Source organism: Nematostella vectensis, chromosome 1, assembly GCF_932526225.1.
Source record: "Nematostella vectensis chromosome 1, jaNemVect1.1, whole genome shotgun sequence".
Taxonomy (NCBI): Eukaryota; Metazoa; Cnidaria; class Anthozoa; order Actiniaria; family Edwardsiidae; genus Nematostella; species Nematostella vectensis.
The window spans coordinates 4,321,397-4,349,129 of NC_064034.1; the positions used below are offsets into that span (position 1 = coordinate 4,321,397).

General features: G+C 41.2%; 1 protein-coding gene and 1 long non-coding RNA gene across 5 annotated transcripts; one reads left to right on the plus strand and one right to left on the minus strand.

Moving 5' to 3' along the window:
• The first annotated feature begins 1,070 nt into the window (after positions 1 to 1,070).
• Positions 1,071 to 27,096, plus strand: LOC116621199 (supervillin). 4 transcript variants are annotated; one of them, XM_048726680.1, is made up of 25 exons: positions 1,071 to 1,340; positions 1,415 to 1,479; positions 6,370 to 7,043; positions 10,308 to 10,422; positions 12,805 to 12,907; positions 13,110 to 13,277; positions 13,676 to 13,812; positions 14,912 to 15,059; positions 15,457 to 15,614; positions 16,030 to 16,152; positions 16,383 to 16,610; positions 17,733 to 17,771; positions 18,736 to 18,823; positions 19,360 to 19,509; positions 19,841 to 20,034; positions 20,568 to 20,644; positions 20,746 to 20,768; positions 21,119 to 21,197; positions 21,586 to 21,723; positions 22,365 to 22,483; positions 22,847 to 23,002; positions 24,359 to 24,520; positions 24,895 to 25,013; positions 25,636 to 25,791; positions 26,263 to 27,096. In XM_048726680.1, the coding sequence occupies exons 3-25, from the start codon at positions 6,709 to 6,711 to the stop codon at positions 26,347 to 26,349; spliced, it is 3,102 nt and encodes a 1,033-aa protein (XP_048582637.1). In that variant the 5' UTR covers positions 1,071 to 1,340; positions 1,415 to 1,479; positions 6,370 to 6,708; the 3' UTR covers positions 26,350 to 27,096. The 4 variants fall into 4 exon arrangements, with proteins under 4 accessions (XP_048582637.1, XP_048582529.1, XP_048582562.1 ...); XM_048726572.1 differs by lacking the exons at positions 1,071 to 1,340; positions 1,415 to 1,479 and having other exon boundaries at positions 1,521 to 7,043; XM_048726605.1 differs by lacking the exons at positions 1,071 to 1,340; positions 1,415 to 1,479 and having other exon boundaries at positions 1,521 to 7,043; positions 17,736 to 17,771.
• LOC125561925 lies at positions 13,027 to 15,288 on the minus strand. The gene is made up of 2 exons (XR_007307632.1): positions 15,168 to 15,288; positions 13,027 to 13,327 (listed from the first exon to the last, which is right to left on the minus strand). It is a non-coding gene; the product is annotated as an uncharacterized LOC125561925 (long non-coding RNA).
• Positions 27,097 to 27,733: the final 637 nt, after the last annotated feature.

Sequence of the window (27,733 nt, forward strand, 5' to 3'; positions counted from 1 at the left end):
TGCTGTAGACATCAACCCTGTCCCACCATATCTTGTTAATCTATGGTCAACCGCCCTTATTTTTGCTGTCTTGTCTCGGACAAGCGGCAAAGCCATCAAGCACGCAAAAACAAAATACAAAAAAACGATGTTTTCGTTTACTCCCATCTCATCCCTCCGCAGCCATATTCCCGTGCCACCAAAATCTACGTCGGTTTTACTTTCGTCAGGGCTTTGTCAGAATGTGTTAAATTGTTTGACTCTTCCTTGTGACCACAATTCCTAACCAATAAAATGTCAAGCTCTGCAAACGTGACGGAAGTTGAGCGCACCCTTTTTTTATAAGAACGTCTAATTTTCAGTTGAGGCTGGGACGTTCCTATTTTTGTGACATTTTAAGGCTGCATATGTTCTTAACAATGTTTTTAAATTTTAGTGTATATACGAATATAATACCTTTGCGTGCTTGATAGCTTTGCCGCTTGTTCAAGACAAATTTTTTTTATAGCTGCTTACCACAATTTTCCTTTTTTCTTGTATAATTGGTCGAAAAACAGTGCCTATTTTCTTTGATCCGTGATTATTTAGAGACAAATCGGAAATTACTGTTTTTTCCGAAGATAAGGAGGACGGATAAAACCAAAGAAATAAAGAAATTCAATGAGTTATCTATTTACCAGTTTTCAGGAGCGCGGTGCTAGCCGTGACAGGTTCCGAGTAATGTGCGGTTTACCCAGGAAACAGAACGGCACGTCCACTACATTATTATTACCGCTGATAACATAGAAATACAGGAAAACAAGAAGTGACTCAAGATTGTGTAAAAATTACATCATTTACTTCCCACAGACTGAGAGTTTTTTTTTATCTTCGTGATAGCACGTGAGATAATCTGCTCATAGCATACAGAGATAATCACAACAATATAGCCCTTCGCTAAATAGTTTTAAAAAGGTCACCGCATTGACACTACTCTTACTCTCTCTAAAGCTCTAGCGCCCTTATTAAAAGGGTATCATTCTCAGGAGTAATTATTTCTTTCATTTGCACTATTTGCGCAGATTTTCAGGTTGAAGTTATTTCCGGCCAGCGGTTTTGCAAGGAAGTTCTTTTCAAGATGGCGCCTTGAAGGGGACCCTGAGCAAACGTTACACGATTTAGTTACTGCTGTGTCCTCGATCTGCTGTGACTGACTGTTAATCATCATATCCGGCATGCAGTGACCTTTTAACTCTAGGAAAACGTCTTTGTCTCGTCATCCGTTGAAGCTATACGTAATAATTGTCACCGCTCTTTAGTAAACGCATGTCTGACTGAGCTTTAGCTCGTCAAGAACAACTCCTCATCTCAACGGAAGTTTTGTGAGTAATACTTAAATGTTTGTGTAAGGTATCCGAAGATTAAGAAAGCTAAGGGTATTGTATTAATATTTCAGATTTCACGAGGTCTCCAGACATTGAATAAAGGAACGAGCTTACTGAATAAAACATTCAAATAGAGGTAAGTCAAAATTTGATCGAACGCTCAATCTGACAGAGGTTTTGTCTTTCCTTCGATTTTGTCTATTCTTTCGTAAGTGAAATATTTAAAGTGTCCTTATAATTTTTTTAAATCTTTGTTTCCGTCTGAAAGTGTAGGATCGAAACGAATTCTCACGTTGAGGCGAAACATTAAGATGTAAACTGTCTATCTCGTCAAATCTTGAAATTCTCTGGCTTGGGTAATGGAGTGTAATCTCTCCCATCTCAAAATACATAAAATGAAAGCGCAACTTATTGACCAATCTCGCCACACTCAGCTTTGATAGTGGAAGCATTTCATTTTTTTAGCTTTTTTTCCTGATTTGTTGCTATGTAAAGTTAGGTTAACTTGTTCGACCGAAACGAGCGCGCGCTTTCCGTTCCGAATTCAAAAAATATATATTCGCAAATTTTTATTAAGTATTTTTGTTTATGATTTTCGCTTTGGATCGTTTCTGAAATAAAACCTTCTGTCAAGTGGGTATTTAAAAAGGCTAGGCGTATTCTCTACCAAAACAAGTTTGTTTTGACATTCATCTGTCAGGTAAAATTGTTATGCAGCATGAAAGACTTCTGTACCACTACTGTTTGTTGTTATCTGGCTTTGTAAGCCCGCCTTTCTTTATTGGCATTTGAGATTCCTTTGGAGATCAAGGCTATGACAGATCCCACTGTGACTTTCAAAATGTTAACCCAATAAGTCTCAATTCCTGGCTGGAGATAAACTAGATGCAGAGAGATGACTCGAACAAGAGAAATAAGAAACATTTTTGGAGGATCAGGATATCTTTTAGCCAAAAGATATATAAAAATATTTCATCCACAAGGTAAGGTGATTAGAAATGCTTCTTGAGGTGTTTGTTTTCATTGGCTAAATATTTGGAATCCCATAATAGGGATTTCCCTTGTACCCTCTAGGACCTTGAGTAGGTATCAGGTATTTTTATTGAAGCTTTGAACAGCCCAATTATTTAGACATTTCAGACATAGATAAATTGAATAACCAACAGGATAAGTTGTATGCTAATATAGAATCAGTCTATGTATCCAGTCAATCTACTACCAGCAAATGCTGTTTAGAAGAAATTTCAGCAAAACCTTATGCATCCTAAAAAGCAGACTCCAAATACTTTGCATAAAATTTTTTGGCATTTCTTTTCTTTTTTAATTTTGGTGACCTCTGAGATAACAACCATGGAGAGTTCTCTATTGTCTGATCAAATTGAGTTTTTGCCAGCCATTCTGTTGTCAAGATAACCATCTTCAGAAGTACACTAAATATTTTATTGTACAGTAATGCTTTATTCTGCCTGTTTTTCAAAACTTGAATAAACAATGTCTAATGCATATGACACAATATAAAACATGCTTACTCAGTCTGCTCAATCTGCTTTTGCAATAGATAAATAAAAAAATCAGAGAAGATGAACCAAATGTGTGAGAATTGTTTTTGTCTGTTAGATATAGAATATCAGATTTTTTGCTTTATTTTTATCCCTTAAGTGCAAGTATTTTGATTAACTGGGGCTTGTGTGACATTCCATTTATTGTGAAAATGACTGAGTTTTACTGTTTATCTCTTTTAGTTTGTAGGGTTGATTTGTCATGCATTAACTATCAAGGGTACATTACTTCTCTTTGATATCTGGAATTTAAGTTATTAAATCATGTTGCTGCGTATATATGTTTAATTGACAGTTGATGTATGATTAAGAACTATACATTTAAGACCTTACTGTCACACAGCTTGCTATTAATGATATTAAATTTTCTTTATTTAAACACAAGTTTTATAATCCCACACTTTTTTTTAAATGCACTCTAGTTATAATATTTTTTCAAAGTCGTTAGTTGCTCATCTAGTCATTGTCCAAATTGTATTGGCAGATATTTTATTCTGTTGAAAGTGGTTTGCCTGTAGGGAACTAGTAAGGCCAAAAGGTCAGGGGCAAGCTTGAATAGTTGAAACCTATACCCAAACACTTTATTTCAAGTGTGTCAGCATATTTTAAGTGTACTTCAGATTGAAGGTGGTGAGCCATTGGGCAAGGTGCTGTAGGGTATCTTAGCCTATCCTCCTTTTTTACAAGCAACTTTTATATCCGTATACTTCATTCTTCCCATCATGTCCTTGTATCTGTTTTTTTTTTATCAATGAATAGTGAATAAATAACGTGAGAGATTTTATATTTTCTTTTGTCTATACTCATAAAAGTTCCTGTTTTTCAATGTTTTCTTGTTCTAGAAAGCACTTATTGCTATACATTCCAAACATTCATGAATAAAACATTAAAATCATATTCTCCTTTCCAGTTGCTGAATGAATGATATTTACTAAGAGTTAGATTATATCTCCTGAAAGCCACATCTAATATTTTTTTTTGTTTTCAAGTAGGTGAGATATCAGGAATATTCTATTTTCTTATTAGGATTTTTTTCAAATAAGAAAGAGTTGTAATCCAAGATGACCCAGTTTTGATAAAGTATGACCTATAACTCTTTTAGAGAACCACATTTATAGCAGTACTTCACACCCCTAAACATCCCTTGATCACTTGTATCCTTAACCCCCATATATATGATAGCGGTTTCGTTCTCGTGTAGATCACAAGAGGCTGTCTTCAGGTTTAATAATGCAACAGATATTTTCGCCATTTTGTATTGTACATTTGACAGATTAGTTTGCTAAGGTGTTAATTTGACAAAGATCCTCTGTAGGGTGTCATGGCCTAATTGTCTAAGGACTCACCATTTTATACTGTTTTACACGACCACAAGATTCTTTGAGGGCGCTCGAGCTTTTAGATGAACAACTCAGCTTTTCAAAGGGTTAATTTTAGAAAAACACGATTTCACGCCAACGACGGGATTAATGATCAGAATGCGTTGCTCTTAGAAACACGATTTTAGTCTCTATCTCACCGAAACACTTAAAGAATTCTCAAAAAGATAAGAAAACGTCTGTTGAATTGATTTTCCTTTTTCTGTTCGTAGAAGACACCAAATTGAACCCCAATATTACCTTATTTTTGTTCCCTTCAATAGAAAAAGAGAAAAAGTTTACTTTGGCGAAGATATACTCAATTTAAGTGAGCCAGATTGAATGATCCGTTGTTTTCTCAAAACCGAACGATCATGGTGAATGATTTTTTATGGTAACAAGTTAAAAAAACATCTGTTATTCTCAATGCAGTACGTGTTTAGATCTGAAATAGAAATATCACTTGAAAAAAAAGTTTAGTATCGCATGTTTTTAACTGTGAGCGCGAGAGACTGTGGTTAGTGAGGAGGATAAGAAAAAACGAGACAGAAAGGCCCACAGTATAGCGGTCTCACCGCGCACTGTGAAACAGAGGTTACGACAACGTCAGAAGAGGGCAGACCCCTTGAGTTGGCGCTGACCGCAGAATCCAGGGCTGGTGAACCAACCAACATGGCCGAACAACCATCTACGGCTGCTGTGGCCGAGACCATAGCACCAGGTTCACAACAAACGGACACGGCTCACGAGGGTAAACAAGATGAGCCGCACAAAACGCCAAGCAAGCCCCAGAAAGGGGACAAGCCTGTACCAGTCATCACAGACATCGAGAAGAGAGCCATACGCGAGCGAAGGCCCAGTGATCCAATAGTCGTGCCGGACGAGCATGGAACGCCGATTTATGGCAAGGAAAGTTCTCAAAAAGCCCGAGAGGAAGAGAGAAAGAAAGCGGGATATGGGAAGTACGCTAGCGGGCTACGTAGGGGTGATGCTCACTCGGAGATCCAGAAAAGAAAGGAAAAATATGCGGCGGCTTTAGAGGGAGTGAAGTTTGATCAAGACGAGTTGGATGCGATTGACGTGGGTGACAATCTAGGTGAACCCGATATTAAATTTACAGCGCCTGTTAATAGAATCAAACAGCAGTATCTCTCCTCTGCGAGTGAGGAAGGTAAAGTTGTTCTACCCACAGAGGAGAGACCTACACCGCACTCTCTGCAGCCCCAATGGCCGCCCCCAAGAGACGAGGCTGGGGGTGAACTCAAGCCTCAAGTGGTCGTATTTGAGGGAAAGGAAGAAGTCCCTCGTCGCGATGGAGTTGACGCCGGTCACGTAGAACCTGTAAACAAGCTGAAATCGCATTGGGCCAACCTCCCCGAAAAGTACAGGGATAAACCGATTGGAGTCAATAAGCCGCATGTAAATATCGTCGGAGATAAAAAATGGATCACGCATTTCAAACCCACCATTGACGAAGGCGAGGCACCACAGGAACCCCAATGGCTGGCCAACCTCCGACATCGGCGCTGGATGTCGACTGTGAAAGCGCGCTTCCCAGAAGACGAGCAAGAGCGAATTGCATTCGAACAGCGCTCGACAACGCCGCGTAAATTAAAGAAGCAGAATCCTTATAGTGTAATGCGCTCCAAATCCGATCTCGGCGCGGATAGTGATTTTGAGTTTGCGATGCGTAGGCAGCGAAAGCGCGCCGATAGTATTGAAGAAGGCGGGCAATATATTACCAAGTCTTCATCTAGTTTTATGAAATCCGCGTCTTCGTTCCGCAGCGAGGCCGATAGTACCGACGCCGGAGGTTTGAATAAGGTTCCGGTGCTAGGGCCGATCAAAGAGTACCTTAAGAACTTATCCCTGGAGCGAGCCCGTAGCACTATGCTCAAGTGGGCTTTTTCAGCAGATGTAGTCGACGAGCCTTCCAGATTCGAATTACCCAAACCCATTGATCTCCTGATCATGGATGAGATGGAGAGGGAGCAGGAGTGGAAGTACGAGCAGGCACGGCAACGCTTTCTAGCGTCAAGCTCGGCGGTATCCGCTCTCTCTGGGGTGTCTGCCGGGCCTGATGACATGTCTATTCAATCCTCTTCACAGGTATCTTTTGCACTTGACCAAGAAGACGCCCCTGATGGACAGCACAAGCCACCGGTCGAAGAGACCCTCGGGTTTATCCCCAAACTCTCAGAAATCCAGGAGAGACTGAAGGACGAAGTGACCAAGAAGCCGGTGCCCAAGACCGCCGCCATCGAGGAGGAAGCTTCGATCATTCCAAAGTTCGAGGAGGTCAAGGACAAGTACCTAACACCGCGGGAGCAGCCTCCACCGGATGCGTCCAAGAAACCCCTGTTCGAAACGGAGGGCATTGATGCATTCGAGCACATAGATAAAATCAAGGAACAATTTCCCAAGCCCGAGGAGCCAAAAGAACTAACGATGCCAATGGCGACCGTGAAGGACGCTAAAGACTTCAAGAGGATGATGGAGGACAGGAAGAAGCAGACAGACGAGACTGCAGTGGAGTCTCCCGACGTAAAGACAGCATCTGAGGCAGATCAGCCTGTTGAGCCCAAGCAACCGGCGGACAAGTCTGCCAAAGAGGAACCCAAAGATGCGAAAGCGGAAGATTCAAAAGAATCCCTGAAATCCAAGCCATTCCAGCTGTCAAAGGCCGGACAACCAAAGGCTACTCAAGCCAAGCAAGCTAAAGACCAGCAGAAATCACTTTCATTCGGCGACACCAAGGCCGTGGACACGGGGTCCAGTTCAAAGTAAGATTGATGAGACTTTTTATAAATAAAATTATTGATTTATTTTGAGATTTGTTGACTTTTGAACCAAAGTGATTTCAAGACTGAAGAGTTATTTTGTGAATTCAATGTAAAACGCCCGTGAAATACAAAAAGGAGTACAGCTCTTCATAGCCATTTGCTACATATATGAGGAAAATGACTCTAGAACTGCCATGAATTGGGAATGAACCACGCGCGATACTATTCAGCCAGCCATGTCCCAAGCTATATCTTAACCAAAAGGATGGAGCTCTCCAAAGCCCTACGGCTACTCGCTTAAACTACTCCAGAGGGTGGAACGTTAAATGCGGATTATTTGAGGTTCATTTATCTAAATATTTTGACAAACTGATGATTTTTCACCAAGATCATTGCTACAGTGGTTGTTACCTAGGTTACCGTTTTCGCATGGAATGGACAGAATAACACAACAAACGAACTGACAATACGACAGCACACGAGAAACTTAATAAATTATTTTTAAAATGCCATTTATCTTGTGTATTTTTATGTACCGTATTGATTAGCTCCCCTAGGTAGGTTCAGCTAGTAGATAATCACTCTTGGCCTAGCGATACGATAGAAATAGAGAAATAGGTACCACAATAAGACTGCCATGATTGAGGGAGCATCAAATACCTCTTATTTTCTTGTAGAAGTATATTAGTTTTCTCATCCCTCCACCCTCCCTTCTCCAACGGCAGACTCATATGGAGAAATGAATGCTTTCTAATTGGTTTGCTTTTGGAAGATCCCTCTATTGTGAATGAGATCATTATCGAGCGATGATCCCGAGATGCTAACACTCGCAGCATATGCCATGCTGCTCTCGATTCTGAGATGTTTTCGATAGAATATCCTTGTCTTGTCCATTATTTCTAACGTAGCCACGTCCGGTTGACCATAAGATAACTGAAAGCTTGTCAGTGCAACTGCCGACATTATAAAGGGCTAAATATTGCGTGGCACACGGGTACAAAGTGACGTTTTGCCAAAAAAAATGCTGGCGCTATTAACACGAGGCTTTACGCAGCCCTTGGCAGTATTTCACGTTCGCTTTTTACCCTAGAGTGCGTATAATTGCCCATCTAGTCATTGTTCATGACTAACCGAATCAATAAGACTAAAAGGCTGGCTCTTAGAATCTTATAAGAATCACACAAAAACTGTGCTAGCGCAACAAATGAGCTATTACGTTTCGTTGCGCAATTACGTTATCTCGCGGTTGCGTTCTATGAGATTCTTGTGTTACGCTTGCGTTATGCTTGCGTCACGCTTGTGTCCTGAAGAGAAACAACCGTGTGTTTTGGTACTTCTTTGTACAAAATGAAATTTACTTCGTCAATCAGTGACGTCCTTCCTCGGTGCGGTGGTCGAAATCTGATACTAGAATTAAGTCAAGTGGCGCTGAGTGGGCGCTAGGGCGAATTTTGCTCAACTCACGAACTCGCATATTACACAGATTAGGGATCAATTATTTGCTAGCTGAAGGGCTGGTAATGATATGTGAAAAATATATATTCAAGCAGGTCAAAATTTCATAGGAAAAAACGGAACAAGAAAACCAAGAAATATCGCTAAAATATCGAGCAACCCAGCTGGTCGCGAAAAATGCTATATCACCACGCTGATGGATATTAAATGGTCGGTCTCCTGACCCCCCTCTTAAAGTGCTCAGTTTAAGCGCAGCTAATCTGTATAACACCCAGTGAATAAGGTATTATTACCCCTTTTGTTCTTTGAAATCGGTAGTTTTGTGGGGTTTATGGAAGATTTTTTTGTTCGTGAGGAAAGTGTGCGTTTTGATCACCGGCCGCACGAAACGAGGCGCTGTTAAAAAAGCCCATGGAGGTGTGACGGGAAGGGGGCCTAGGAAGTCACTATCGTACTTAACACCCCAAGCCTTACATGACAGGGACATCGTACTTTCTTTGTTCAAGACACGCTGTGACGTGATGTATGCTCCTATTGGAGGACAGGCGCATTGTAATAATATTAATTTGTTACAGCCGAACACATTGTTTTATGCCAGCATTCAGCACAGACTTCCTAATCCTTGCCTCGTTTTGGGATAGTGCGTAGTCAATCAAACGAAGGGTGATTTTATTGTTTTGACTACGCGACATCTCCGAGCGAAACAAGTATTTTGGATAACGTGTGCGGTCGCGCCAAAACATAATTTGACCGTAACACCTTTTGACTAAGGGCAGGAAAGCGTTGCGTGACTAAGCCAAAACCGAGCAACGAGTTAGCAATGAGCGTGACTTGAACGTCCATAATGAATGTATATACAGCGCGAATAAACAGGGGGAATAAGCAGCGCCTCAAAACGGGATATAAAATTTGTAATTAATTGCAAAATGGTTCCCTGTCGTGTTCCCCAATCACATAGGTCACACACGTGACCTTAACCAATCTGCAGGCCCCGTAGTACGCACGGTTTACTTTAAGACAGAAAATGTTGGCAAACGGTTTTGGTAATTTTGGTGCTGTTTGTACGGGGCTTAAGGCCTGTTGTTGAATACAGAAAGGCTTCTAGCAATAGCAACCATGTTTCTTTATTCTTAGACTGCTTGGGTGGACCCTTGTTTTGGGCGCGTCCATAATGACAAGGTATCCGTTTAATTACGGTTGTATATAGATACAAATAAATAAATTTGGGGAGCTAATACCCCCCCCCCCCCCTTCCAGCTAGGATGCTGAATTACGAGAGCGCAAATACAACGTAGTCGAGTCGAAGACATACGAAGGCGCCAAATCAGAGAAAGGAAGCAGTCTATTCGATTTCTTCGAGTCCACCACAGGGAACCCGAATAGTTACCGAATCATATTCGAATAAACTTTTAAAGAGGCTCCACCAGCAAACGCTGGGCGTGGCATGTCGGCCAACAGAAGCTAGCAGGCTAGCGGCACCCTTTAAAATACTTATATCCAAGTGAGGCAATAATCTCAACATTAATGACTGAGTAGCAGGAAACCTGTATAGAAAAATTGGTAGAACCCCAAGGAGGGTTCGTTGTCGTGGAATAGCATAATTTTAGTGACAGTATAGCAATCTTGACGACTTGACATTTGACGGATAAAACTTGAACTTTGACCACTTGTAGCAATGATTTTGTTGCATTGAGGTTGGGACATGGCATTCAATCATACATATATCCTAAACCAATGTAGGCCCTCTGATTGTGGAATTGTCTGACACTTCCCAGCTAGGCACCTTACTTCTGACACGTGTTTTTGCAGCCTCAAATCGTTCGCGGATCATCGGCGTAAGCTACGTCCTGCACGTAAACACGCGCCTACCAGTAATCCTCTAAAGGCGCGGCAGAACAGAGAGGACCTTCGCACAGAGACGGATGTAAGTAAACCAACAGGTTCTAGGGGGGCTACAATGAGACAGTAAGACCAGGTATGCAAGACTAAAACCGTCTGTCGTCCCAGATTTTATTTGAAAACCCGTACATCCTTTTCTACTGATACAGGTATCGTCTTTAGAGCCCACAAATGTAATAAACCCATAAATGTAATAACAATTTACCCACAAATGTAATAAACCCATAAATGTAATAAACCCATAAATGTAAAAACACTCATAAATGTAATATCACTCATAAATGTAATAAACCCATAAATGTAATAAACCCATAAATGTAATAACAAGTTACCCACAAATGTAATAAACCCATAAATGTAATAACACTCATAAATGTTATATCACTCATAAATGTAATAAACCCATAAATGTAATAAACCCATAAATGTAATAACAAGTTACCCATAAATGTAATAACAAGTTACCCACAAATGTAATAAACCCATAAATGTAATAACAAGTTACCCACAAATGCAATAAACCCACAAATGTAATAACAAGTTACCCACAAATGTAATAACAAGTTACCCACAAATGTAATAACAAGTTACCCATAAATGTAATAATATAATGTAGAGATTTAGACACTGCCTAAAAGCGGAGTTTGCTTGGAATACACGGCTGTTGTCGATGGCGTCATAACAGGATCTATCAAATCTAATTTGCTGTTTATGACATCAAATTCATAGCGACAGTCGTCAATTTACTGACGTGAGCATGCTAGTGTTTATTATTTTTTTGGACTACATGAATTTACTCTTTGTCGGCTCTTCGAGAATACACATATAAAGTGAAAAAAAGGTTTATTTAGGTATGTCATGCGTTGCCGTGGTTATGTTTATCATCGTAAGCTTTAGTTACTCTTCACTGCAAACTCATCACAATTAATATATTTAATACTCAGAGTGAACAATTAATCTACAAGGAAATAATCCCGTTTCCATATTAGCTTTTCTGTTTCGCCAGTCAGACCACTATTCTGCGCCAATCAGATTCATGCTCGCCTAGTTTTTTGGACTGGCTTTTTGTTGCGACGTGGTCTGGTTGGAAAGCCAGTTGAGTGCAGTATGCAAGACTCTGATTGGATTAAAATTATTGCACGAAACTTTTAATGGTTGTTTTTCTTAACCATCAGCCATGGCAAATAAATATCTAGATTACGAGCTGAAGTCACTCTTTTTGTCGTCATTTAAATAGAAAATGCGTCAGGTGTTTGTGACTACTTTTTGCAAAAGGGAAAATAATGAAATTCACGGTTTTACCATGGGTATTGGAGCAGATTTGTGATTATCTGTTACATTTTTCAACTGCTCTTTTCGGATGTAGTAAGAAAATTACACTGCAATTGACTTCTCTTGAACTGAATTCAAGAGAAGCCATACTCAGTTTATGGTGAGCATTGTTGTCATTTGTGAAAACAGACCGAACACGATGGAGAAGGTTTGTTGAAAATATATTTTTGGGCTGAATCTCCTCAGAAGTAGATTGGTACAGTAGACGTCTTTAACAGCCCCTTCCCAGGTAGAGCCATAAGATTCATGTTATTACTTTTGTGGGTAGCTTGTTATTACATTTGTGGGTAACTTGTTATTACATTTGTGGGTTTATTACATTTATGGGTTTATCACTTTTGTGGGTAACTTGTTATTACATTTGTGGGTTTATTACATTTGTGGGTAACTTGTTATTACATTTGTGGGTTTATTACATTTATGGGTTTATCACTTTTGTGGGTAACTTGTTATTACATTTGTGGGTTTATTACATTTGTGGGTAACTTGTTATTACATTTGTGGGTTTATTACATTTGTGGGTTTATAATATTTGTGGGTAACTTGTTATTACATTTGTGTGTTTATTACATTTGTGGGCTCTACATCGTCCACGCGTAAATGCAAAAACTATTACCGAAAACAGAGCAATTTGAAGACCCTCTCCAGAGTGGAGCAATACTATAACGATACCCTGTCGGTGCTGTGTGGACTGACGTAAACTGATGTAAACAGACGCTTGAGCAGTAGTGATTGTTCTCGTTTGCGATAATATACAATGCTGCACCTGCCTTAGATGAACAAAAGCTCTACAAGCGATGCATTGGGTCGTGTACGCGAATTGGGCCGGGGTCAGGTTAGGGCCGAGAAATGCGGCGAGCGCAATTTTAGCTTTTTTTTTTTTTGTTAGAGTTTTTTTTTTTTGTAAGAGTATCTATTGATAGTCTACTATTTTATTGAAAAGCACGCGATTCTCAGGAGCCATTAAACTTGTTCAACCGCTCAGTGCCGTTTAGATAGGCACTCAGGTTAAAGACACTGATTTTGTATAAGGAATTTGCCTGATGTCTGATAGTTTGTCTGTATCTCTGTACAGATCTTGATATCCAAAAGCCAGCGCAACTATGTCAAAGCGGATACCGAGGAACTCGTCCTACCGGCTACCAAGGCTGTTAAGAAGCACTCGGTCGTTAGGAGAAGTATGACATTTTTGCTTGTTGCATTGTACTTAGTTCACCTTACAATCGTCTGATGGATGTTTTTAAATTCTCTTCTTTTTTCTGATGCATTATAATGACGGACTGCGAGTACGTTTGAATTGATCATATTATTTTTTAATTAGAATTGCGGTGTTGTCCATCTACCTACGTAAACAAAGCTGATCTAATAACTGTTTTATAGATACTGATCCGATCCTGGCCAGTGAAGCCATTCAAGCACTGTCCGCCAAGGAGAATCTGGCGAAAGCAAGTGCGATGCTCAGAAAGACAGCGAAAAACACGGAGGGGATCAGCACAGAAATAAAGGAATTCGGCGGCTTCCTTCCGGTCATGCTGATGCAGATCAAAGGTAACTTGCCATATCAGCACTTTATCCTGTGCAAACTGCGCCATCGTCTGCTACAAGACAAAGGAAGTATTGACGAACTTTTTCACAACAACATGCAAATAGCGCCAGTATTGCTGGACCAACAACTACATGTTACAAGTTTTAGCGAGCAATGCTGGACCAGTAATGTTACCTGTTTAGCCAGCTATTCTGGACCAGTAATGTTACCTGTTTAGCCAGCAATTCTAGACCAGTAATGTTACCTGTTTAGCCAGCTATTCTGGACCAGTGATGTTACCTGTTTAGCGAGCAATACTGGACCAGTAATGTTACTTGTTTTAGCGAACAATGCTGGCGCTGTTAGCAAGGGCCTTAGGAATGCAGCAACGTCATATGTGACACGATGATTTGTATCACAGGCTACAGGCACTTGCAGACTCGCCTTGTGGAGCCATCAGTCAAGTCACTCAACTCGGGTGATGCCTTCGTTTTGGTCACGCCCAAGAGCGTGTATGTGTGGATAGGGCGGTCTGCGAACATCATGAAAAAAGCAAGGGTAGGGAAACACGCCCCCTTCACATTCCTTCACATTGCACGATCTTTTTCTCGAATAAACGACAGGAAAACATATAGTTTGTCACAATGTATAGTACAAACTTTTATGGTGAAGCATTGCTTTATACATTCGGGCGTTGGAAGTTTAACTAAACTCTGTATCCGCTACACATGAATCCGTATTCGTTGGTGGAACTGTACACAGAATGCCATACATAGAGAATTCTACATGGCCATACATAGATAATTCTACATGGCCATACATAGAGAATTCTACATGGCCATACATAGAGAATTCTACATGGAAAAGGCGCGCGTACGGTTTTTATTCACGAGTTGTGCAGTATCAAAAAACAAACGAGTGAGCGCAGCGAACGAAGGAGTTTTTTTTTGATACACAACAACGAGTTAATAAAAACTGTACAAAGCACTTTCCATGCTGTATTTTGTTTATTATATACATACTGAGAAATTTATAATAAGCTTATTACATAACATTTTATTAGACTTGGCTGCAGAGGCTCCGAGGTTTGTGCTGTTCGACGGTTCAGTTTAAGACATAAACTTACATTGAAATGACTCTGTCTCGCTTATGTCACGCACGAGACTGTGATGTTAGATAGCGTTTAAACAGCATTACATCTCGCTCGGTTTTTCCCTTTGTATTCTTGTTTTCAAGACTTTCTACATAATTCTTTACAGTGTCATTGAGAGTAGCAAATCTATTGTCTTCCATTTTGAACGCTTTTTATTCAATTTTCACAGTAAAATTTCATTCTCTCGCTCAATGGAGCTCAATAACAAAAGTGACATGCAAAGCTACCCGTCTCCCCGCGTTGGGATTGAAGCCATTCAAGTGCAGTGGAAAAATATCGTTTGTGCAATCAGAACCGCAAACGACTTTTCTTCACGGTGAAAAAAAACATTGTTGCGCCTCTGAATGGCTCAGACCAGTGAACGAACGAAAATTTACTTAATATGTTTTCAGTAAGTATGTCTCAGTATGTATATAATAAAAATCAATGTTATATATTTTTTTCATAATCTATATTAGTTAAAACCAATCCATATTATTTTGGATAATGCCATTGTCGTCTCAGGCCGCCGAGGTGTCTACTATTGTGGTAAAACAAAGAGACCTTGGTACGAATGCCAAGAAATCGCACTACATCGAGCAAGACCAAGAAAGTGCAGCTACAGGCGTGACTTCCTTCTGGAAGCACCTTGGGGGCAGAGGCGCTATCGCAGGTATGCCTTGCAACACGTCATCGCCTTTTGTGAATATCGCCCAGCTAAAGGGGGGGGGGGGTTAACCTCCACGATCCTCTTCTCGCTAGCAACACGTCATTAACTTACCCAAGGATTTTTCAGTAGAGCAGTAGGCTCGGTTATTATCCACGAACTCTCGCTTTGCCCACAACTTGCTCCAACAGCACCTCCCCCCAAGTGTGGGAGTGAACGTAAGAGCAACATAACGACGGTCTGGAATATAGCCTACATCAGGGACAGGCTTTGTAGATTATGTTTAATAGATAAGCGCAATAAGCATCATGTAGGTTTTAATGTGTGGGGCACTGATTGCATGTGAGGTGTGGGGCACTGATAGATTCAGTCCATAAGCCCACCTGTTTTTTTTCTTGTCCAGACGCCAAGGATTTTCCAAGTGATGAAGAGTACGAGAAAGGCGTCCACGCGACCAATATCGTGTACCGCGTGGACTACACGCACGATCCGCCCGAGCTCAAGCGGCGAGACGACCTGTCTTGGCGGGTGCTCAGTGAGAAGTTCATGGACCCCGACCATGTAAGCGGCCTGTTATGGATAGTGGAGATGGGGCCGTAGGGGCAGAGGAGCTGGCCTGATAGTGGAAGGGGGGAGTGAGGGGTTAAACAATTCAGGGACGAAGTTATGGGAGATACTTCGAGGTCAGACATTTTTTAACTTCTAAAGCGCTCTTAAAGAAGGCCAATCACGCCACCATATCCATTTCCATCGCCTAATTAAAGCGAAAAACCAAGATATTTTCAATAAAATATCGTCAATAACAAATGAAGTCTGATACGATTTTGAAGTTTCCATGCGAACTAACCGTTGTTTTTCTTTGATAAACAATAAGGGGAGGATAATTGACATCAATTGGCAAAACTATATTGAGAATATTATCATTTCCGCCGAATTCTTCCGTAACCTTAACTTTTCTTAATTGTGAACCGCTCAGGCGTACGTCCTTGACTTTGGGACCGAAGTGTACTTGTGGCTTGGCAGAAATTGCACCCGCGCAGCAAGACTCAAGGGCATGCCGCTGGCGCAAAAGGTCTTTGACGAAAAGTTCAAGTTTAAGGTATTGATCTGCGAATGTTATGCTTGATACACTGCATACCCCCTTAAATACCGTATCAATTATGCCTCGACATTTATACATTTATTTTAATTATTATTATTAAGCCAAGCCAATTAATCACAAATCGCTCGTTTTACCAGCGAGGTTCCCTGAAATACGGTATCTCTTATTCTGTTTATAAGTCATTGTTACGAAACTTTGTTCAACCATTCCTTATTTTTTCGTCAAAGAGCAAAATCAACCCGATTGACCCCAAATGCGCGGCTAAAGACTTAGAAGAGCGCGAAGTGAAGCGGCCCCCCTGGGCACTACTCGGACGCATGACCGCGCGGTCAGAGACGGTACTTTTCCGGGAAAAGTTTATCGACTGGCCCGATCACAACATCGACTACAGCAAGGACTTCGTGAAAAAACCCCTGAGCGGCAGCTTTACGCAGCTGGCCTCTAACAAGAAAGGAGTAAGTTTATATTTAAATAGCTGAACCTCTAACAAGAAAGGAGTAAGTTTATATTTAAATAGCTGAACCTCTAACAAGAAAGGCGTAAGTTTATATTTAAATAGCTGAACCTCTAACAAGAAAGGCGTAAGTTTCTATTTAAATAGCTGAACCCCTAACAAGAAAGGCGTAAGTTTATATTTAAATAGCTGAACCTCTAACAAGAAAGGCGTAAGTTTCTATTTAAATAGCTGAGCCTCTAACAAGAAAGGCGTAAGTTTATATTTAAATAGCTGAACCTCTAACAAGAAAGGCGTAAGTTTATATTTAAATAGCTGAACCTCTAACAAGAAAGGCGTAAGTTTCTATTTAAATAGCTGAACCTCTAACAAGAAAGGCGTAAATTTCTATTTAAATAGCTGAACCTCTAACAAGAAAGGCGTAAGTTTCTATTTAAATAGCTGAGCCTCTAACAAGAAAGGCGTAAGTTTCTATTTAAATAGCTGAGCCTCTAACAAGAAAGGCGTAAGTTTATATTTAAATAGCTGAACCTCTAACAAGAAAGGCGTAAGTTTATATTTGAATAGCTGAACCTCTAACAAGAAAGGCGTAAGTTTCTATTTAAATAGCTTGGAGAGCGAGTTTTCCTTGTATCTCCAAGAATTTCGAGACCAATTGAGAAACCAATGTTTTGCTTGGTGTCAAAGAAGACCACAAGACGGGTTTTGAGGGTTCCCTGTTGACCTGGGGAACACTATTATTCCCACTCTCTGGCACTTTTTTTTCCTCCATTACTTTAGTAACATTGTTTTTTTTTTTTATTTTCCTCCATTACTTTAGTAACATTATTGTATTTTTTTTATAATCATATACTCATAGATTTGTTACATTCATCACGCTCTTAATTTATTTCATTTTATCATACATGATAATCGTAATTCAAGGTATTTTTTTACGGTAAGACCGCGTTAAAATACGCTATGCATTAACTTATGTTTTAACATGCTCTCTATCTGAAGTCTGTAACTACCGTAAGCTTGATAAGATATAAGTTAAATCTGCTTATTTCTTAACATGCTGTAACTTTTCGGATGCACCTAACCGTTGCTAAGCATGTTTTGTTTGATAACGATTTTTGTTCAGAAGCCAGAGGATCCTCAGAGTGATTCCGCTGACCAAGCGGTACGTTCATTTTGATATTCACCATACGTGCAAACGCGCCCGCGGTACCACTCCATACGTAGGTACTTCAAATACGCGATGAACCAAATGGTTTCAATCTGTCATTGACATACACAACACAAAAATCATTGGATGCATTTGTATTTGTAGTTCATACTACTATCTTTTATGGAGGGCGCGTATTACCGTGCCAGCCAAGAAAATTCTTAAAAAAAGTTAAGGTCCCATCACACGTCCGTTTTTTTTTCTCTTGCAATTTGTCTCACCAAAAAATAATTGAAAGTCGCAAGCGCATTTTCTTATGTGTGACACCCCCTTGATATCTTGTTTTTCTTTTCTCAAAGTGGCACGAAAAGTAGAACGCACAGCCGCAACAATTTTTTTCAAAGGCGCTTTACCTGTAACCTATCTTTTTATTTACCTCGTGGCACATAAGTCCTCCACAGAATGCTTCCAGTGTGTTCGTTGGCAGCAGCAGACCTTGCCTCATCCCATGTCCTCCATCCAGCATTGCCCCTTTCTCCCCCTATTGTTCGCCAGGTGGCCTTAGGCCTTCCTCTCTTCCTCTTCCCTTTACTTTGGTGTGACTCTTTTTGTTTTGTCGTAGAATATGTCCTATCATCTTCCATCTTTCTTCTCCGCGCTCTCAAGTAGCTCTCTGTAATCTTTCTCCAGTGGCGCGTGCGACTTGCTATATTTTTTTGTGAGACAAGTTGTACGGAAAGTATTGTTTTGACACGACCTTTATTGCCGAAGAAGATCATGTCGTGTTCTGACGTACACTCATCAAGCATTTCTTTGCCACGCTTGTTGGTTATTGAAGTTCATTTTAGTCAGATGATACGTTTCGTCCATCATTAGTGGTTCTCTTCCCAAAACAATGTGGCCACGGAATAAGCGCGCATCGCACCTGCCCAAAACTCTGCAATTTTACCGACTAATGTACTTGTGGACACATATTCAGGATCGACCAGCAAGCATTTTCGACCTGAAGTCGTATGATGTCAGATTGATGCTGGAGTCGCCTCCCGAGCCATGCCTCGTACTGGAAGGTGAGCCACGTGACAACTCACGTGATCATCACTTTAGTGCTCGCCAATCCTGTAAAAATGCGAAGCAGGTGACAGCTGTTGCTGCTTGTGCGATAATATAAAAAGTTGAACACTGTGTCTTTGGATGTACTTTCGATCATAAATTGTTTTACTATTTTTAGACTTAAATTGTGAGTGTTTATTAAAATTCTTACTAATAGAACGTTGTATTTGCAAAAGTATAAAAATGGTGGCTGATCGAGATTCTTTGACAAAACCTACTACCTCTTAAACACTCTGCTGTGCTATTTAAACAGGGACTATACTCCTCGCCATTGACCTAATAACACAGGCACCGAAACAGTTTATTTTAGATATGGAGCGCCGTTTGGGTTCTTTGAAGTTGATAGTATTATTGACATTGTCTCTTCGACAGTTCACCATAAATAATGAGTCATTTAAGTCTTTGTTGATTTGCGCGACGGTCCCTATGACGGTTGAGTAACCCTAAACTGTCCCTCTTTTGGTGAAGTAGATTGGTGACTGTCTCGTTTTAGGATTTGACGTTGGGCGTGGCACAGGTAGCGTGAACGAGGAGGGTTGGAGGTTCCAGGTCGATACAATCGACGTCAAGACTTGGCATGTTAAGGAGTACTCGTACACGCCGCTGCCTGACGAGGACCGCGGGCACTTCCACTCCGCTGAAGGTTAATGCATTTTCCTTTAACCATTAGCAGAAAATCTTTCAAAGTCTGCTGTCTGCTGTCATGCGTTGAAAACGTGTTCAGTTTAAACTAAACATTACTCTAAAAACCATCATGTCATCATCATCATCATCATCATCATCATCATCATTGTTGTTGTCATTGTCATTGTCATCGTCATCGTCTTCGTCATCGTTATTGTTGTATTTGTTATTTAAGTTTTATCTTCGTGTTTTCCTTTGACCCCATATTTGGCGTCATGCTTTTTTCACCTCATGCTGTTTTTGTTGTTGGTGTTGCCAATACTGATATGCCAAGTCTGTGTGTGTCGCAGGGTACGTCGTCCGGTGGAAATACTGCGTGAAGCGAGTCGGTGTCCGTAATCTAAAAGGCAAGGCCTCTAGGCAGGAGGATGTTGGGCGCGATAAGGTTGCATACTTCTTTTGGCAGGGTCACGACTCTACCGTGAACGAGAAAGGCGCTGCCGCTCTTATGACGGTCGAGATCGACTCTGAAAAAGGACCTCAGGTACGACTGTTAAGTGATTGTGTTATCTCAGAGAGAAAAATCATAGTCCGCCCCCTATGAAGGGAATATACCGTTTTCACGATGTTGCGCACATGTCCAAAATGCCACAGATTGGCGGGCCACAGCTGACTCAAATGCGGACTCAGGGGAATGTGAATCCAAAACTCAACAGTAGCACTTTGGCACCATTTGCTATAGCTTTGTCTGTAAACAATGCTTCGTACACTATTTTAGGTCAGCTAGGGCCCGCCAGTCTGTTGTATGTTGGATGGATGCGCGCGCAACATCGTGAAAATGGTCTATTAGGAATTCCAAGGGTTGTGTGTCTTGTAGTGCTGATCTTCAGGGGTCTTGGACCATCCGCGATGTCCTTGATTCTAATCACCGAAAACCCTAACTCTAACCCTAACCCTACCCAATACGTTTTCTTCAGATAACATTTAAACACACAGTTACAGTGAGGTTTGACATAGACACATTTTTTATTTATCGAGAGTGTTCTTGTTTCTTTTATTGTGATGGTCACGCTTTAGGTGCTTGTATCACAAGGAAAAGAGCCGCCATGTTTTCCTCGTCTGTTCAACGGCAGGATGGTAGTCCACCTGGGCAAGTAAGTGAAGCTTATTTCAGTCTCAAGTAAGTAACGCCTTATCGATGTAAAGGTTGTGGAATTTATTATTCGGATATTTCTCATCTTCTTTTTCTTACCAGGCGGGATCCCCCTGAAGACGAAGGTAAGATACCCTAGCACGTGAACTCCATCTCTTTTCAAACGTCTTAGGGACGTTTTTTTAGAAACTCGAGGGGACTCGATTACAAGGTTCGAAACGAGAAAAAAGCGTGCAGAAAGAAAGTCTATAAAAATAACGGGCAAGGCTTTAAACCAGTAACAACCTCTTGCGATATTTTATGTATAGCATGTCCCTATACTTTTTGGGGGGGAATTGTAAGCAAGCTTTTTAGGAAACCTATTGAGGTGTCTGTTTGCTTTTGATACAAAATATGATACTGTTTGAATTTTTCACTTTCGTACTTGCTTATTGTACTTGTGTTCGTTCTACTGAATGACGGCTGTGGTTTTCAGAAGATGAAGAGGACACTTGTATCTTTATCGTACGTAACGAAGATCCTGCCGAGTCTTATCTGCTCCAGGTCAAGACAAGGTATAGACTGAATGCACATCTACACTGTATCACACCAACCTGAGTGCTCTGACAAGGTTTACACTGCATATAAATTGGCGTATAAATCTTCGATTTCTTCACTTTAAAAAAATAGATTGTATATTAGATAGTTCCACTTTAGATTGCACTGATGCATAAAGCTACACGTATTGTTGAAGTCTCATCCACAATAGCCGCCATACAAAAATACATTATATACATTGTTTATAGTGGAGCCTCTGTATATTTTATTCTTATTTTCAATTTTTTGTGTTTACCGTTTTTATCGAGTTAGTGCATCTGACATAGTAAAATCCTATCATGTACGTCGTTGTATCAGGACTGATCTTTCGCAAGAATTAAATAATTATCTGTCTTTGTTTGTCAGTATTTATGCGCTGAGATCCCGTACCTCGTTCGTGATCGTGGACCTGATCGAGCTTCTTCTCTATGTTTGGCATGGAGCCAAGTCCAGCACACAAACCAGGAAGAGTGCCTTGGACGCTGGCTCAGGACTCATGACATGGTATGGAGGGTGCATAACTTGGTATTATTGTGAGTGACATGTCATCAGCGGCACAACAAACACCATCACCATCCTTGAGACCTAAAGCGACAACATCACAGTAGCAGCAACTATTATTGTCTTACTCGTAATTCTTTTTCAGCGCTAAAACGCTCCGCCGCGCAGAAAACGTTTATGTTTTATATTCTACAATTGACAAATGACAAAGGTGTATAGGAGTAGACGTATAACAGTTTATTGGGGACAACGTTAACAATACAGAGTACAATAATTCACCAATTGAATAAGTGAAAGAGGAAATAATTGAACAAGATAAAGCGTTATACAAAACTGGTGACGTCAAAGTGCTAGTGAATGAACTATCTATATCTATCTATCTATCTATCTATCTATCTATCTATCTATCTATCTATCTATCTATCTATCTATCTATCTATATATATATCTATCTATATATATATATATATATATATATATATATATATATATATATGCTAGATAGTTCATTCACAAGCACTTTGACGTCACCAGTTTTGTATAACATTTGTATATCATTTTGACGATTTGTTGTTCAATGAGAAGTTTGTTCAATGTTCTAATGGCAGGTTCAATGAGAAGTTTGTTCAATGTTCTAATGGCAGGTTCAATGAGAAGTTTCCCGAGGATCCCCTTGAGCTTAAAGAGTTTGATGAGGGTGACGAGACAGAACTGTTCTGGGATGCGCTACGAGGCGATCGTTCTCACGAGTCGCTCATCAATGGTAAGTGCTTGTCAGCGGTCGGTAAACCCTTTGCGCACGCACGTTTTCTCGTACCATAGCCAAAGAGATGGCTCAAAATGATCTGTTGATAATTAAAGGAACATACTACCATAAATCTCACGAATTTTTATTCAGGTCCTTTTGAGCTATATCTTATAGCTATAACCGAAATATACTGATGCTGATTATAATTAGGCCCACCTCTGCAACTGCACGCAACTGTTTTAAATAAATCATTGCCAAAAGGCAAGCCGGTTAAATTCCCCACCTTGACACCTGAACCTTGAAACCTTTTACGCTTGGTTTCGCCCTTTAATTGTGATTAATTATTTGTATTCAGAAGACTTTTTATTGTCTTTGCAGACTCGCGGAAACACGAGTACACGTTGCGGGCGTTCCGATTTACAAGCTCAATGGGTCAATTCGAAGCGCACGAAGTCTTGTGCCCAAGCCGATCATCAACGTACGTCACGCCATACCCTATACTACAGTCTCAACTATATTCGGCTCAACAACCAGGTAAGGCATGAGCACTGAACCTGATAGCCCATGTGACCGCCCATGACACTGCCAACACCCAGGCACGAGTACAGCACGTGATGACCCATGTGACCGCGCATGTCACTGCCAAACACCCAGGCACGAGTATAGCACGTGATAACCCACGTGACCGCCCAGGTCACTGCCAAACACCCAGGCACGAGTACAGAACGTGATAACCCACGTGACCGCGCACGTCACTGCCAAACACCCAGGCACGAGTACAGCATGTGATAACGCACGTGACCGCGCATGTCATTGCCAAACACCAAGGCACCTGTACAGCACGTGATAAACCACGTGACCCTGCACGTCACTGCCAAACACCCAGGCACGAGTACAGCACGTGATAGCCCATGTGACCGCCCAGGTCACTGCCAAACACCCAAACACGAGTACAGCACGTGATAACCCACGTGACCGCGCATATCCCTGCCAAACACCCAGGCACGAGTACAGCACGTGATAACCAACGTGACCGTGCATGTCACTGCCAAACACCCAGGCACGAGTACAGCACGTGATAGCCCATGTGACCGCCCAGGTCACTGCCAAACACCCAAACACGAGTACAGCACGTGATAACCCACGTGACCGCGCATATCCCTGCCAAACACCCAGGCACGAGTACAGCATGTGATAGCCCACGTGACCACGCATGTCACTGCCAAACACCCAGGCACGAGTATAGCACGTGATAACCCACGTGACCGCCCAGGTCACTGCCAAACACTCAGGCACGAGTACAGCACGTGATAACCCACGTGATTGCTCATGTCACTGCCAAACACCCAGGCACGAGTACTGCACGTGATAACCCATGTGACCGCGCATGTCGCACCTCATACCTAAGCATTTGAAGTAGCCAACTGCTAGGGCAAGGCACGAGTACTGCACGTGAGCACCTGAATGAAATCACGTGCCTCACTTCGTACTCTATTTTTTTGTCTAGAGCCACTAGGGCACAAACACTGCATGTGATAGCCAGGTGAGGCACGTGTATCGCACGTGATCACCCACATGACATCACGCGCCTCACTGGATGCCCTTTACTTTGATCCTAGGTGAACAGTTAAGTAAGGCACGACAGTGCACGTGATCGTCACCAGCCCCATAACGATACTTGTTTCTCAGGAGATGTAGAGTTGAATAAATATTTTAGGGTTTGCTGTACTCTCAGGAGATGTAGAGTTGAATACCTATTTTAGGGTTTGCTATACTCTCAGGAGATGTAGAATTGAATACCTATTTTAGGGTTTGCTGTACTCAAGGGGTTTGTTCCTATGAACCTTTTCATTGTACGCTGGCTATTGCATGTCGTTCTGTCGTTTTCAGCCTTGTTTCTGATCGACGCACATCACGAGCTGTACATGTGGCAAGGCTGGTGGCCCCACGAGCCAGGAAATGACGGACAGGTGTCAACCACAGGCTCTGCCCAGACGCGTTTAAACAACGACAGACGCCTCGCCATGGAAACTATAAAATCATACGCACAAGGTAGCGCAAGTACAACTAGGTATTTGCCTATTCGCTCCCCTTCACTTGATCCGCCTTCGCTTCCATAATCCCCTCAGTCCTTTTCCTAACACGATAAGTAGGCAAATTATCAACCCTCTGATCGAAGGGGATTATTCTTCTAACTGTATCTTTTTTCTATAAATGCAAATATTTTATGAGTTTGTTTCTTATAGATACATATTCTTAGGCCCCCAAGGGTGTCAATGTTTTCAATCACTATGGTTTCTTACTTTAATTTTAAATAGCCAAAGAAGCGCTGGGTTTTCCAAGGACTCTACTCAAGTAGATTGCCTGACTAAAACAAATTAGAGGTCTAGCCAAACTGTTTCTAACACTTCCTCGTTCTTTCCCAGCACTTAAACGCGACCTCTCAAAAGCTTACATAGTGTTCGCAGGCCTGGAACCAAAGGCCTTCAAGGCTTTATTCCCGTTTTGGGAAAACCGCAAAGACGTGTCAGAGATTAATATTGAGGTGAGTCTAAGATGCTCCGACATCAGCATGTTCCTAAAAAAGGTTGTGCTGAATAACATGGAGAGTGTGATGACAATAATCGACATGTACCGAGAACCGACATGTAGCGACGACCGACATGTAGCGACAATCGACGTGTACCGATAACCGTTATGTACCGACAACCGACGTATATCGAGAACCGTTATGTAGCGACAACCGACGTATACCGAGAACCGTTATGTACCGACAACCGACGTGTACCGATAACCGTTATGTACCGACAACCGACGTGTACCGATAACCGTTATGTACCGACAACCGACGTGTACCGATAACCGTTATGTAGCGACAGCCAACGTATACCGAGAACCGTTATGTAGCGACAAAACCCGACAACCGGCATGTACCGAATTGTAGCACGTTTTAGCGACCTGGGTGCTTTTAGTCGCGTGCGGGACGCTTATTCGAAGCTTATTCGAACTTCTTTATCTTGCAATTTATCTTGCAAACACATTAGTGTTCTACTTGTCGTCACGTCAGTTTCTAGTAACAGGTCCTCGATTACTGTATTTTCACAACGATAAGGAAATCGAAAAAGACACATGCATGCCATGTGCTCACATATTTTTTATTTGCAAAGGCTGGAAGGAAAAAGATTGAAGTCTTAAAGCTTGAGGAAGAGCTTGCTCGTCTTTCACGTGACAATTACACGCTGAAGGAACTACAGCAGAAGCCTCTGCCGGAAGGAGTTGACCCGACTCGCCTAGAGATGTACCTCGACAACGCCGAGTTCCAGGTGAGTCACGAGGATATTCGGGTACTGTTCGGGCTAGATTCGTACTTACCTCGTGTAAGGCTCGTGTCTGGTGTTCTCGTTTTTGACATGGTACTGTATCTGTGGCCTCATACGGACCGTGTCACACACAGAATAGTACAGAAATGTATGTTAAGCTGTAGGTTGTAAAATGCCTTGGAAAGCTAGGAGATTGTATTTAAAACAGCAAATCCCACCACATTTTATTATTAACTCCGTTTGAGCAAAAGATGTATTACAAAGGGTTTATTATCGAAACGCCGACGAAACAACTATATTGTTAAGGAGGCGTACAAGATAAACTTCATCCTTGTTCTTTTCCTTTACTGTTGGAATTGGGAAAAAAAAGAAAGGATATGGATATGGTATTACCTGTCGTGTTTTTTCGATAAACTAAGAATGCTCAGTCTTTTTGTTTCACCTTTAACCACTATGTCTGCAATTTCTTTGCAGAAAGCGTTTAGCATGTCAAAGAAGGATTTCGACCATCTGGCCGCCTGGAAAAAGCTTAACTTGAAAAAGAAAGTGAACCTGTATTAAAGACTGCCACACCTCTGCTATTGATTAAACCAATATTTGAAAAGAAAAACCAAAATATCCACCTAAAAGTAAAACCTTATGCTTTATTTACAAATTTGGATCGAAAATATCAAAAGAGCTTTCCAAAATCAGCCGATTAAAATAGATTCTTTCTTACTTTTGGTACTTTGCTAGGATAGCAAAATGGCGGCTGGCAGAGGCTTTTTAGCAGGCTAATAGGCCATTCCAGCTATAAGTTTGCGCGCGCATAACCATAGAAACCTACTTCAACTACCAGAATGCAGCGCGCGCTTTTTTAAGCTTACTTCAAACGAAGAGCGCGCTGCATGCCGGTATTTGAGGTAGGTTCCCATGGTGAGTGCGCGCGCAAGCTTATAGCTGGAATTGCCTATTGGGAACCTCGCCAAACTGAGAGCACAGGGTGCATGAACGCCAGGGATATCTAAACTTAGTGACATACTTCGTCACACTCAACATGGACCTGTTTAAGTCTTGAGATCATCAACGCAGTGGCGGGCACCCTGTGGATCTTTATTATAATATCGCGCATGCACACGTAGGTATCATACATCATGGTCTCTTGTCGGTATACATTATCTTAGAAATCGTGTACATTATTTTGTCGCATTTATGAAGAAAGCCGTCAATTCCTGATTGTACTGAGGTTACCCGTTATGTAGAGCTTTCCTGCGCTTTTTAAAATTAGAAGGATTTGTTAGACGCGAAAACAATACATTGAGTACAACTTAAAAAATGAGCAAAGGCAAAATAGGTCTGACTGGTTGATGAAAAGAAATGATATTTTACAATAATAGGGCCTCCATTAACGGTTATCCCTCCTGCACGATGAATCACAATGCGTCAACGCACGTCATTACAAGACTGTACGTTAAGCAATTATTTGGCAGACTCTATAAAATTTAAAATTTAAATGGAAGAAAATAATATAATGAAAAACCTTTTGTTTATTTAAGAAGTGGAAAGATAGTTATCGGGAGTTTGTTAAGAGCAGGAAGTTCAGTGTTCATGGGTGAATGTTTGTAAATCGTTTTGATTATTTTACTCTCTTAATATTTTACTGTCAGTTGGTAGCGGTAATGTCTTGATATGCTAGAACTGTTGAGGGTAATGATCAACTGATAAATGTAAGCTTTGATTTGTTTAAGAGTCTGTGAAATAACACTCACGGAAAAAACTGTCGTAGTTGTTTGTTTTTCTAACAAGCAGTTGCATATCAGGTTGCAGGCGCGTACACAGGGAGGTGCGCCACCCTCCCCCACCCCCTTGGCTGCCAAAAAGTAAAAAGTGGGTCATTTCTTTTAAATTATCTTTAAATTACTATTATTTTTCCATATACCTATGACTGCGCACCCCCCTTCGGCCA

Bases quoted from the DNA above. Each gene is read 5' to 3' on its own strand.
- LOC116621199 (XM_048726572.1), top strand. From the start codon at position 4,933: ATGGCCGAACAACCATCTACGGCTGCTGTGGCCGAGACCATAGCACCA. The intron at 20,769-21,118 runs GTAAGATACCCT...TGTGGTTTTCAG, and splicing joins GGATCCCCCTGAAGACGAAG to AAGATGAAGAGGACACTTGT. The intron at 21,724-22,364 runs GTATGGAGGGTG...TTCTAATGGCAG, and splicing joins GGCTCAGGACTCATGACATG to GTTCAATGAGAAGTTTCCCG.